Source organism: Ciona intestinalis, chromosome 3 (genome assembly GCF_000224145.3).
Source record: "Ciona intestinalis chromosome 3, KH, whole genome shotgun sequence".
NCBI classification, from domain to species: Eukaryota; Metazoa; Chordata; class Ascidiacea; order Phlebobranchia; family Cionidae; genus Ciona; species Ciona intestinalis.
Window position 1 is genome coordinate 3,340,068 of NC_020168.2, and position 14,288 is coordinate 3,354,355.

At 37.5% G+C, this 14,288-nt stretch overlaps 1 protein-coding gene across 1 annotated transcript; it reads right to left on the reverse strand.

Moving 5' to 3' along the window:
* Positions 1-113: 113 nt before the first annotated feature.
* Positions 114-13,387, reverse strand: LOC100185336 (calcium-activated chloride channel regulator 3A-1-like). The gene is made up of 20 exons (XM_002129161.5): positions 13,170-13,387; positions 12,346-12,480; positions 11,562-11,712; positions 11,044-11,158; positions 10,447-10,627; positions 9,923-10,174; positions 9,376-9,597; positions 8,720-8,830; positions 8,230-8,409; positions 7,344-7,467; positions 6,623-6,762; positions 5,475-5,624; positions 4,939-5,041; positions 4,506-4,588; positions 4,154-4,247; positions 3,747-3,864; positions 3,162-3,304; positions 2,181-2,367; positions 1,622-1,767; positions 114-555 (listed from the first exon to the last, which is right to left on the reverse strand). Exons 1-20 carry the CDS (start codon positions 13,329-13,331, stop codon positions 248-250), a joined length of 3,105 nt encoding a protein of 1,034 aa, XP_002129197.1. The 5' UTR covers positions 13,332-13,387; the 3' UTR covers positions 114-247.
* Between the last annotated feature and the right edge of the window lie 901 nt (positions 13,388-14,288).

Here is a 14,288-nt window from a genome sequence, read left to right on the forward strand (position 1 = left end):
AAGACTGAAAAGATTTCCCATTTGTCCCCACCCTACTAGTACTATATATTACTATTTGTTTACAAATAATAAATATCTGTAACTTTGTACTTGAAAGAAAATGTTACGCGGTGTATTTCCGAAGTTGACAAGCTTTTATATTATTTCGTTCGCTATTTTATAAGCAGCACTTTAAAATCAAAGCATGTGAATTGAAGGTTAGTATTTCCTTAATTGATTGTACAGCGAAATTATAAACGGTACATTTTTAATAACGGTTGGCTCTGTAGTAATGTGGTCGTAATCTTCTACCATCGCTGTAAAGACCAGATCTCCAAGGATCTTCTCTTCTACATGTTCTGCACCATCTTGAACGACACGCATTTGTATAAGCAGATCGACACGCTTTCCATGCGTTCACCGAACCGCAGTCTACGTTGTAAGTCTCCTCCGTCCAGTAAAACGCATCTACGGCAACGCCACAACTTTTTGTCATCATGGGACGTGGACAGACCAATCGAAAAGTTGCTCTGTACGCTCTGTTATACATCGCTCGACAAAGTGCCATGTTTCGAACTAAAAACAGATTTGAAAATCGTAAACGTTTGCATACACGTAAATGACAAAGATAATAAGCTATATAGTAGGGTGGGGGAGATAAGACACCTTTTCATCCTATTTTCCTGTCCCAATTGGGAGTAATTAAAAAATTATTCAAAGATTCATAAAACCGTACCCTCACGACTTATTAGACCGTTGTTAATTTTTTAAAACCCGATCAGGTTATTTGGATTTTATGTGCTAAAGGTGTACCATCTTACCCCACAGTAGTATATAATAGGCCTGGGACAGATGGTACATATTCATTATGTTTCATCGTCGTATTTGGAAGTAACTAACGAATATTCGCAGAGTTGTATAGCCGTATATATCTACACGACTGTTGCTGTGATAAGGTGGCTGTACACAGTATACGGCGTGCGAAGTCGTATGCAAACCCGTGTCTAATTCCGCATGCCGCAGCAAAATCCGGACAAAACCACAGAAATAAAAAGAGTAGAACGCGCAACTTTCCAAAACCGTGATATATTCTTTTTTCTTTTCACGTGACCGCCAACTCCGTCCCCATTTCCCTTCGTCTCCATTGTAAAAGATAGGCGCATAATGTTTTTGGAAGGTTTTAGCTGTTTATTTTAAAAACTACACCAACTATTCAAGTTTGTTAGGCTAGTTTAGTTATTTGGTACGTTAACGCTTACAGTTTACCACTTGTTTAGGAAATTTATTTAATTATAAAAAATTAATTAAAAATTTCAAACAAACGTTTTTTTAGAAATATATATATATTAGAAAATAGTTTTTTTACACAATAACTTTAAATTAAGTCAAAAAACGAAGAAAAGGTACACAAAACGTCATCGACTCCATTGACTACAATAGTAAACGGGAACGACCCGCGAAAGAGAGACAGTGTATCGTGCTCTCTCCTTTGCCGACATTGGAGATGTGCCTTCTATTCTTTTTTATTTCTGTGGACAAAACAGACAAAACGGACGAATTCCGGATACTGTGTACAGCCACCTTTAGGGTTATAACCAAAAAACGAGTTTGGCAAAAGAGCCTGTTTACATATGGTTGATACCTGTTGCGGGTGTAGTGGGGGGTGGTGTGGTACGGGGTATCAGGGTTGGAACGACTGGTTTAATCTTTAGGAGGTTGACCGTTGCAACATTTGATGGAGGACCACGATTGCCAGCGTCGTCTATACCTCGAATTGAGTACGAGACGCTATAAATATATGCATATGGCACGATGAATGAATGTTTGGTTAATTAGATGGTTGTATGAGGCATTGTAATGCTAGAAGCACCATCGTTCTTTTTTGGACTTAAACCCCATAATGTTTAAATTGATTGAACGGACCAATCTTGCTTTATTATCCTTGCGTGGCTGGGCAACGACAGTCGTTATAACCAACGTAAACGTTGGGTATAACACGGGTGTTGTGTTTCGCACACCTCGTGTCCGCTACAAGTTGCCCCATATGTAACTTTTTTACATATTGTTTACATTTTTTTACATAACTAGCAATTTTGGATAATCGGTTAGGGTCAATAGTATATATATACGTCGCGAGCGTCTCGAAACTATCAAACAGTTTGCATTACTCTTATATTCTTACACCTTGCACTATCATATACCTCGTAAAGTTGGCAGTATTCGAAATGGCTGGTGGTTTTACCAAAATCGATTCTTGGAAACCAGCGGGTTTTGGTAAGGCCGTTTGATTTCTTACAAAACCTGTCTCATTCACTTCAAGCTGACTTTCGAAAGAAGTCAAGAGGTTTTGTGGGCTTGACAAAGTATATCGAAGCTCGTATGACGATGCTGAAACATAGATTGTCAAGTTACATGGATTTGGATATAAGCGAGTGACAGTCGAACGTAGAGTGCTAATACTCGTATACTGCGTATGCGGGTGTGTAATTTGTAATAGGCCGCCAGTATTCGACCATCATGCCATTATAGCTATATCTGAATACATTTTTAGCAATGAATGTAACTTACTTTATTCTCACGTGGCCGGAAAACGACAGTCGTTATCACACGGGTTTAACACCTCGTGCCAGCTTACGAGTTACCATGTATGTTACTTTGTGGGTGATTATCTTTTGGGGGGATTTTTTCATTTTTTTATGTATGGCTGATAATTTAGGCAGGCGCGCTAACCACTATACCACAAATAGGCTAAAACGTGTTAAGTTTCGGATCTACAACACGTAACGCTATAGCCGATAACGTTCAACCCTATAACTACGGGCGAACTGTTGATTTTGAATTGCCATATAATTATATTATTTAGTAGGTTGGGGAAGATGGGACACCTTTTTATTCTGTTTTCTCCATTAGTAGTAAACAAGGAACATTAAAAGAAAGGATATTCGGTTACTATGCGCCAAAGCTGTCCCATCTTTCCCCATCCTACTATGTGTGCAATGTAATGTATGCAACTTACTTTATCCTCGCGTGGCCGGAAAACGACAGTCGTTATAACACGGGTGTTCATACACCTCGTGCCAGCTTACGAGTTACCATGTATGTTACTTTACGATCAGTACACTTCAGTATATACTATGATATCCTACTGCATTAAGTTTAGGACATTTGGATTTTATACTAACTTGTCCCCGAATCAAAGTCGTCCCCAGGAGCTGTGAAAGTAAGCGATAGAGGAGAAGTGACGTCAGAGGCGATGGTTTGTTTTAGTTTCAGGTCCGTCACTTTACTCGGCGGCTGTTGGTCAATGTCTCGGTCAACTTTAGGCCTAAAGTAGAAAAAAAAATAATTAAAAGTTGTTTAGTCTTGCGTGCTAGGCATTAAAACTTGATTTAACATTGTTGTTTTGTTGTTGTTAATTGTTTAAAACACGATCAGGATATTTAGATTTATCTTCTAAAGGTGTCGTATCTGCCCCCACCCTAGTATAACAGCAAGTTAGACAAACTTGATGTAATAAGCCATTGCCCTTCTCAGAGTTTTAAGATAGCAATGTTATATAGTAGGGTGGGGGAAGATGGGACACCTTTAGCACATAATATCCAAATATCCTGAGCGTGTTTAAAACACTTAACACCAGTCTATTGGAGTAGTGAGGATACGGTTTTATAATTCTTTGAATGTTCTTTGTTTACTACCAAATGGGACGAGAAAATAGAGTTAAAAGGTGTCCTATCTTCCCCCACCCTACTCTAAAACTATTTACACACCCAGTGTATTCGAAGCTTTGGCCGACAACCACTCTTGAAAAGTCTCCAATCGTTTCTGTTTCAATCGTTTCATCAGTAGCCCCCTCGTCTTCTTTGTTTTTATTCAATACCACGGTTCCTGAAAAATCAAAACTCCTGTATAGTAGGATGGGGGAAGACGGGACACCTTTAGCACATAATATCTAAGCATTCTGATTTTATTTGTTTTATACAGTTAACAACGGTATATGTGGGTCGTGCTAAGGATACGGTTTTATAATTAATTGAATATTTTTGTTGACTACCAACTAAGGGGGGAAAAATTAACGGGAAAGGTGGCCAATCTTCCCCCACCCTACTATATAAGTAGATCACGTGGTGCCCTTGCTGGGCAAGGCACTCAAGGAAAAGTACAAAATGAAGCTCACCATTTTGGTACACATATCCTATTTTAAAAGCGGCCGGTTTTCCAAAGTTGATATGTTTCGATTTATTTTCGCCCGGTTTTCCAGATGCTAGAACCTGTATTATTGAAGGAAACTTACTTTATGTCGATGGTATACTTTTTATTAAAACCGCATATATAATGGTTCACGGGACACTCCCCTACCCAAGCACCTAACAGCAGAGTAAACTCAGTTTAAGCTATAACATTTACAGCTTTAGAGCTGTGTTTTATGATTGAGTTCGGTTAAGTTAGTTCATATTTTCATTTTATTTATTGTCCCATTTGGTAATAAACAAAGATTTTACCTAAATTTTGAGAAAAATGCATTTTACCTGTAAACTGTAGCGACCCCCTCCAACTGCGCTGGAAAAGAAAAACCTGGAGTAAGTACCGTCGTTTCTCGTCGTATCCGGATCTGAAAAAAACAGTTTCTTTTATGATTGTCGCTGTTGCATTAGATAAGCTGATAAAAGAGAATAAAAATATCGACCGTTTTATTAAAACTTTACATTTACAATGTATTAGGACAGAAGAATAATTATATGGTAGGGTGGTGGAAGATGGAACACCTTTTTATTCTATTTTCTCCATTTAGTAGTAAACAAAAAACATTCAAAAGAACATTTTGGGTAATATGCACTGAAGGTGTCCCATCTTTTCCCACCCTACTATATAAGGTTCGAAAACGTTTTGTAAAAATGTGCAGATATGATTGAACATCATAGCAGTAAAACTTTCCCCACAAATGCATATCAAGCCACTTACTTGCTCCTTCATCATACAAAGGTAATGTTTGTTTCGTGGTGTTCGGATATTTTATTACTGCTCTAACGTTGGCACCGATCAGTGGTACGTCATCTATAGTCACCTGTAAGTGTAACGGTACATTTAGTACAGTATAAGTTAAATATATTTGAATGAGAAAATTCATTACAATAGATGAATGTATCTTATCGTAGGCGGGGCAATTAAAGACGTTAATTAGCGTGAAGGCTGTTTCATACACTTCGTGCCCGCTTACGAGTTACCATATATAGTACTGTGGGGTATAAGATGGGACACCTTCAGCACACAGTATCTAAATAACCGGATCGTGTTTTAAACTCGATAGGACGAAAAAAATGAAATGATTAGGTGATCCAACTTTCCTCTATACTACTATATATATAACATTTTGGGTGAAAATATATTTTTTTAATTTAAAAAAAAAAATTTTTGTTGTTTTTTTTTGCTGACAATTTAGTGGGTATAATAGGCTGTAATGAGACTATAAACGTATTCCGTAGTCACAAGACTCTTACCCTAGCAAAGATTTTCATTGGCACTCCTTTCTTGCCCGGTATCGTATTCACTGAAACGACAATTGGTTTCTTACCACGGGATTTTGAAGTCACAGTTACGGATACGGTCTGTAGGCTTGCTGTTGTCACGCGATATCTCCATTTGCCAACCTGTGGCAACAACAGTTTTTAAAATCCGGCGCCGGAGCACAGCTGGTTAGTAAGTCTGCCTCGAATCAAGAAGTAATAGATTCAATACTCATCGTTGCTACCATTGTGGGGTTATATGTCTTTGGGCAAGACACTTAAAGACGATTGCTCCAATCCAGTGGTCACTGATGGTTTGTTCAAATTATAAGCCACACATAAAAAAATGAAAAAGTCCACAAAACATAATCACCTACAAAGTAACATACTAGGTAACTCGTAAGCTGGTGCGAGGTGTATGAAACAAAACACCTGTGTTATAACGCCTGTCGTTTCCTGCCACGCGAGGATGCAGTAAGTTACATTCATTCATAGAAATATCTGCTTATGTTAAAATGCAGGTGATCATTTTTTTGCAAATTTGTTTCCTTTGATTTTTGTTTTCATGTTTCAAAATGCGTGTAGATTCCAGGATGTCAGAAAAAAAATAATAAAACCAAAGGTGTTATATGGACATCTTTGGTATAATACTGTGGGAGAAGATGGGACACATTTAGCTTATTATATACAAACATCCTGATCGTGTTTTAAACAAATGACAATAGTTTGTGGGAATCGTGAGGATACGGTTTTATAATTCTTTGATATGTTCTATGTTTACTACCGAATCTGACAAGAAAATAGAATGAAAAGGTGTCCCATCTTCCCCCATCCTATTATACATATTATCTAAATTTTCTAACCGTATTTACCAATTAACAGTGGCCTATGGGAGTCGTGAGGATAAATTTTTATAATTCTGTGTTTACTACTAAATAGAACGGTAAAAAGAGTAAAAAGGTGTTCCATCTTCCCCCCCATATACTATATATATTTGGCTGTAATGTTTCCTTTATGCACAGGAGTTATTCAAATTATTTCAATGGGACTTTAAAATGCCGCCGGATTACCAGGACCCTGTTCCGGTAAGCTTTAAAATTTTCATCGAGCTTCCATTATAGCTGAAATTCAGTCCTACTTACTTGAGCTGTGCCTGGTATTGTAAACTTGACTGTTTTGAACGCAGGTTTAACGTTAGCTAGTGGATGGCCTGGACATGGGTTTGGTGAATCAACGTCGTTTGTGGAATACGAACAACCGCTTGGGGAAGTGATTAAAATACCTGTGTAAAGAAATGCAGTTTTTCATTTGCCTATGAGTGTCGTAAGGATACGGTTTTATAATTCTTTGAATGTGCTTTGTTTACTTCCAAATGGGAGGGGAAAATAAACAAAGAACATACAAAGAATTATAAAACCGTATACGCTTACGACTTCCATAGACCGTTGCTAATAGTTTTAAACGCGATCAGGAAATTCGGATATTATGTGCTAAAGGTGTCCCATCTTCTCCCACAGTACTATATTGTAAATAAATTGTAAATATAGCAGAGTAAAATGAGAATAGAAATCTTCCTCACACTACTATATACAGTGGGGTGGGGGAAGATGGGACACATTTAACTATATTTTCTCGTTCCATTTGGTAGTAAACAAGAAAAACTCAAAGAATTATAAAACTATATCCTCACGACTCCCATAGACCGTTGTTAATTGTTTAAAACACGTTCAGGATATTTGGATATTATGTGCTAAAGGTGTCCCATCTTCCCCCGCCCTACTATATAAAACACATTCAAGCCCAAGCCAAAAACTTAATGATGAATGTTCAACCAAAAACGTAATGATGAATGTTCGACCTTACCCGGAGAAACGTCCCCATCTGACCAGGTGAATGAAAAAACAGTCAGAACCCCAATCGTAGCGTCCATTTCAACGTCAGTAGTAAAACTTTGACCTGCTTCCATGACTTTTGATGTACTGTGGATCTGGTAGGCACAGCAATAAGATTAGGCACAACAAACGGACATAGCAATACTTAAAGTGTGAACTGCTTTTGCAACACAATGTGGGCCTTACCCCTGTAAATAACAGCGACTTTGTATATTACTTTCCTAGGACCCCCTTGATATGTGGTGTGACAAAGCATATTAAACTGTATATATATAGTAGGTTGGGGGAAGATGGGACACCTTTTTATTCTATTTTCTCGCCCAATTTGGTAGTAAACAAAGAAAATGCAAAGAATTATAAAAGCGTATCCTCACGACTCCCCTAGAGTGTTGTTAATTGTTTAAAACACGATCAAGACATTTAGATATTATGTGCTAAAGGTGTCCCATCTTCCCCCACCCTACTGTATGTATACATGTATATAGGGTGGGGAAAGGTGGACGCCCTTAGCAATAATATTTAAATATCCTGATAGTGTTTTAAACAATTAACAACGGTCCGTGGAAGTTGTGAGAACACGGTTTTATATTTTTTCGATTGTTCTTTGTTTACTACCAAATAGGATGAGAAAATAAGATAAAAAGGTCATGTCCTATTTTCCCCTACCCTGCTATACATGTTCTGTTCTACGTGGGTGCGGTCCTGCAGCCTAAAACGATTTTACCAAACATGATTTAGGCAAGAATTGGTTTATTATCTAACTACCAGTGTCTTTTTGTTGTACCTCAACGAATGTTGAAGCCTGCCACAAATGTAGACAAGAGCTGCAACGTATGGTGGATAACAGTTCTACGTACCATATTAGCTTGCTGGATGACGTCACCATCTTTACTTTTTGAAAGCTGGTTGTACGCTCCAATCAATGGTGTTATATCATCTGTATCTCCATAAAACCAAGTACCAGAAGTTGCGTCGACCAATCGGACTAGAGCTTGGTTGGCGGTCGTCGTGAAAAAAACTGCGCTTACTCTACATTTCTGTGGTGAAAATTTTGAATAAAAGAAAAAATGAATGTAATTTTTGTCCTGGATGGCGGGGCAACTACAGTCGGTATAACATGGTGTTCCGTTTTTTTAAATCACAGAATGTGTAACTTTTTGAGTGATTATCTGTATGGCTGTCGTTTCAGACTACGAAATTGCTTTGGTCAAATATATATACTATATGTACAGTAACAATGAAGAACCTACCCAAGCTCTGTAACCAATAAGTTTTATGTCATCGAAATAAAAAGATATCAAAACTGTAAATCTTATAAAACGGTATAAAAACAGGTCAAGGTATAACCTTCTTAACAACTTTATCATGCACATCAGCAACGCTAGGTTCCACATTCTCTTCCCCGTCAGTGAAGACGATAATATCCCCACATAGATCAGGGGAGTGCTGCTCCATAATCTAAACACAACTAAAATTGTATGTACTGCTGCCTATTACATATGCCCTGTAAAACACATGTATTTCCGTACTGTGGTCGGTCATTTATTCTTTTTCCTATATAACATATTTTTTTTGTTTCACACATGACGTTCCCGCTTACGAGTTACCAGATGTGTAACTTTGTAGGTGATTATTTTAAAGGTTATTTTTTAATCATTTTTGTTTATATATGGCTGACAACTCAGACAACCCAGTACTGGGACTGCTGGCGTGGAGAACTTGGTACGAGGTATTTATGAACTTAAGTTTTCCTGTATCACGTTGTCATGTGACATGTGCATTACTAAGAACGTAGTACTGTGGGGGTAAGATGGGACCACTTTAACACAAATATTTTGATCGTGTTTTAAACAATTTACAACGATTTATGGTAGCCGTGAAGCTGCGGTTTCATAATTCTTTAAATATTCTTTGTTTACTACCAAGCAGGACCGGAAAATAGAATGAAAAGGTGTCCCATCTCCTCCCACCCTACTGTACATAAAAATGCCATGCATTATTACCTGAACAGCTGAATTTATTCCACAACCGATACAAGTACTTCCTCTCACTGATCTGGGAAGACGCCGGATGAGTGATGCTCGATCACTTTGATCCCTGATCCTGGTCAAAGGACTTAATTTTCGAGCAATGGTTGAAAATATCGTGATACCAACGTAGTCCCCACGTTGTACGAAGTCGTCAACGAATGTGTTCATTATTTGCCTCATTTTAGTAAGTCGCCCCTGTTATTCATACACACGGTCAATTATAAAGTAAATAAAGAGAAATGTTACCCGTTTTGTTGGTTTTTACATATCGGTTTTGACTTAATAAGTTTATGAGTAGTTCAGGGGTTACCTATGTAATTTTACACCTGAGGAAAACGTGAGTTACAGACCTTAATTTGTGTTTCTACAGTTGATGTACTTATACCGTAAAGTATTTTGATAATAGGTTAACCCAGTCCTAATTCCCAGGTTTCCTAGAAATACATCCATTATAAAATACAATACATAATACAAGGTAATGCCGTTCTATTGAGCAGAAAAAAATGAATAATATTTTTACCCCCCACATACTGCCCGACACATCCAACACAAGTACGAACGATCGATACGGGAACGGTTTCACAACCCGGAACGTGGGTATTGTGCTTGCAACATTCGGGTTGGCCAAATTGCGGCCGCCGGTGAAATCTACTGATGATGTAATAACGTCCCAAACACTTCGTTTGTTGCATTTGTCGTTGTGCTCATTCGGTGCTTCTCTGTTATGCCGGTTTAATGGATCGTTATCGTTGTCGTCACAAAATCCATTAATCTACATATGAACAATATTGCATAAATAAATAAATAAATAAATAAATGGATGTAACTTTTTTATCTTCACCTGGCGAGGAAACGACATTCGTTAATTATAACACGGGTGTTTTTTTTATACACCTCGTGCCCGATTACGCGGGTTCCCAGCATATTTGTAATTTTGTGTGGAATTGTTTTACTTTTTCATAAACGGCCTATAAATTCACTTATTACATTCTAACATTCGACAGAAATCTAGTTACAAAGTTGTGCATAAACATATATGCTTACCTCATTAACATATTGGTAAGACATAATAGATGCCTTTAAGTCAAGGTCCTGGTCCCATGCAAGAATAAACTTGCAATCTGTAGAATTGGGTAGCAACGTTTGTGGGTCGTAATTACATACGTCTTGCACAATCTCATTGTTCTGAACTATCATGTTTTCTCCTTGTATCCCCAAAGAACATCTGGTATCAGTATTGGAATATAAGTTGGCATATCATTGTTGGGTAGGACGAATACCGATAGTACTTCACATTTCTTATTTAATGAGCTTTAAAAAGGGGTGGGGTGGGGTGAGATGGGACACCTTTTCATTCTATTTTCTCGTGCCAACTAAGAACATTCAAAGAAATATAAAACCGTGTCCTCTAGACTCACATATATGCCGTTATTAATCGTTAAAACACGATCAGGATATTTATGTGCTAGAGGTGTCCCATATTCTACCACAGAACTATATTAACAACTCTATTATCGTCTTGGGGATACCGGTGTATAATTGTGTAAACATCCTTGTTTACTACAAAATAAGACGTTAAAGGAAAATTAAAATATGGCTCTTCTTATGCCATAAAGCTTTGTATTTGTGTATGTGTCCTACCTTGTAGCTTCAATAGTACCCGTTGAGGATATATAGAACGGCGCGTAATCACCAGAAGCAATCTCGTCAAAAACACCCCAGCGATAGTGAGACCATTCATGCACCATTACCTTGCCTGTGTATGAATGTTACTTTCGTTGGTTATGTATCTTGATCTGTTGGGATTTGTTGTACAGGCATTTTGTGAGTGATTATTTTTTCATGATTAACAATTTGGACAACTCGTAGGGGTTTGAGCAAAAAAACCCAAGAAACAAGTGCTTTGCCCAAAGAACGCATACGCCGACAATGGTAGCAGCGCCGAGCTTCGACTGCTAAATACTTTTCCATGATACTGGTTATGAAGCGGGCACTTTTTACCTCTCAAACGGTACACTGTACAATATTGTGCTGGTAGACCTTTTATTTTAGTGTATTTTTATAAGAAACACCGTTTTTCATTATACGGATCTTTGTTATTGCAATCAAATATAGATAGCAAATCAAAGTTATGTAAATAATTTCCTCGCAAAATTCACCTCTCTGTCCGAAACTCTCAACGTAAGTATCATTCGTATAATAATCCCGTGTTGTAAATATCCTTGTACCAGGTTCACCACACCCACCAGGTTGTAGAACATACGGGATGTTACCACGTACTCTGTTGGTGTTTGTAACTACTACGTCAGCCTGTATAGCAAGATCCATTATACACAATGTTATACAGTTGTAGCTTATGTAGGCTGAATATATTATATAGTAGTGTGGGGGAAGATGGGACACTTTTAGAACATAATATCCAAATATCCGGATCGTGTTTTAAACAATTAACAACGTTCTATGGGAGTTGTGAGGAAACAGTTTTATAACTCTTTGAATGTTTTTTTTGTATACTACGAAATGGAACGAGAAAACAGAATGAAAATGTGTCCCATCTTTCCTCACCATACTATAACATTAAATGCCACAGATTTAGCCGATATGTTAAATAAATGATAAAGGGGACTTTTTTATCTTCGAATGTTGGTGCAACGACAGTCGTTACAACCACCGCTTACAAGTTAACCACAGCACCCATAGCTTTGTGGGATATAGCAGGGTAAAAGACGATGGGACACCTACCTATTCTATTTTCACGTTTTATTTAGTAGTAAACAAAATGTCACTATAAGATTAAACCGTATCCACACAGCTTCCATATACAATTGTTAATTGTTTACTAAAACATGACAAGGATGCTTGGATGTTATGTGAAAAAGGTGTCCTATCTTTCCCCACCCTACTACATGTTATATTTGTGGGATATTATATTAAAATTATTACGGCATCGTAGGTTTCGTCAAAGGCCCTTTTGTAAGTTCCATTCCATGACTTAGGTACAAGTATGGTAATGTTTCCAAAATATGCTCGTTTTCTCGTCGCTGTATACAAAGCCGCCGATGCTTCTGTCCAGGCAGCCTAGTAAAAAAACGAAGTAACACCATTGAATGAAAGGAATTAATTTATCCTCGTGTGTCGGGCAAGACAGATTTTTAACACAAGGTCTTATTTTACACATGAGTTAAATTCCTTATGGGTGATGAGGTCCTTGTAAAGGACTTTGGTTCATTATACCCCAGAAAAATACACAAGTTACTTCGCATATGTAACTTTATGCGTGATTATTTTTCTGTTATTTTTTGTATGCTGGCTGCATGGCAACTCAGCAGTCAATCATTTTTAAGTAGGCGTTAAGTGTCTTGCCCGTATAGGCACACATACGCATACATTTGTGAGAGCTTCGAACCTTAAAACCAACCTTTGCAGTTTATAAGCGAATGCTCTAATATTTAGCCATATACAGCACTGGGCTAAATAGTTGTACGTTATGTACGTTAACTAAACACGATAATGGCAAATTTTGAAGCAGAGGAAGCATAGGTGAACGAGAAATTTAAACTCCGTGGGTAGTCAATATAAATAAAAGTATGCACTTTTACAAAAACATAAGTAAAAAAATAGTATGTAGTACTGTGGGGTGAGATGGGCCACCTTTTATAACTCTTTAAATGTTCTTTGTTTACTACAAAAAGGGATCATAGAATGAAAAGCTGTCCCATCTCCCCCCAAAGTACTATACTAGGCTACTCCGTTGTAAAACAAGTTACCTTAATAGAATTAAGAAGTGTTGTGCTTTCCGCTATCTCAGGGTTGATGGCGATTACAACACCTTGGTAGGAATTGCCTACCAGACTAACGGAGTCGAATGTTGCAGAAACAAAATAAAAACTGCAACAAACAAAGAATATCTCGCGCAGAGGTGTCTTCATTTTTAGCAGATTTCTGAACAATTTTTATTTCCTTAAACCGTCACTGCGTTGTATTAACAAAAACACTCTTTATTAGCTTAGTTAGTGGTTTTAATTTAAGCGATGATGTCGGTTCAGTCATTTCTCTAATAGTTGTTAAACGCTACTATATAGTAGGGTGGGAGAAGATGGAGCACCTTTTTATTCTATTTTCTCGTCCCATTTGCTATAATAAACAAAAATATTTAACGAATTATTAAAGCGTGTCCTCACAACTCCTATAGACCGGTGTTAATTGTTTAAAACACGATCAAAAAAATATTTGGATATTATGTACTTAAGGTGTCCCATTTCCCCCCACCTTATACAACAATAATAATAACTCAATAAACCAACCCCGTCAAACTACTATAGTTCAAACCAACCCTAAAACGGGAACCGTATAGCTTATATTACAGCATCGTTTTATGTAACTAAAGCTATGCTACAGATATCTCATTATATAGTAGGGTGGGGGAGACGGAATACGTTTAACACATAATATCCAAATATCCTGATCGTGTTTTAAATAAATACCAACGATTTATGGAAGTCGTAAGGGTACGGTTTAATAAATCTTTGAATGCTTTTTGTTTCCTACCAAATGGGACGAGAAATAGGATTAAAACTTGTCCCATCTTTCCCTACCCTACTTTATCATATAAAACTTTGTCAAATTACTTCGCTCCAATCCATCCTACATCAAGCTGCTCTTAGTTTATTAACAATGCGACCCAGATATTGGTTCCCGTACGCTACATTTGTATCAGCAACACCCGCATGCTTGAATGCTTTGCTGACAGTGCACGAAGCAAACCTGTCAATATTTTCGAAAACTGCGTGCTCAGGTTTCGATCAATTGTAACGGTGTCACGTATACATACCGAAAACAGCACTTACAACAAAATTTAGGCTTTGTATACCAGGAAACTGTCGTAT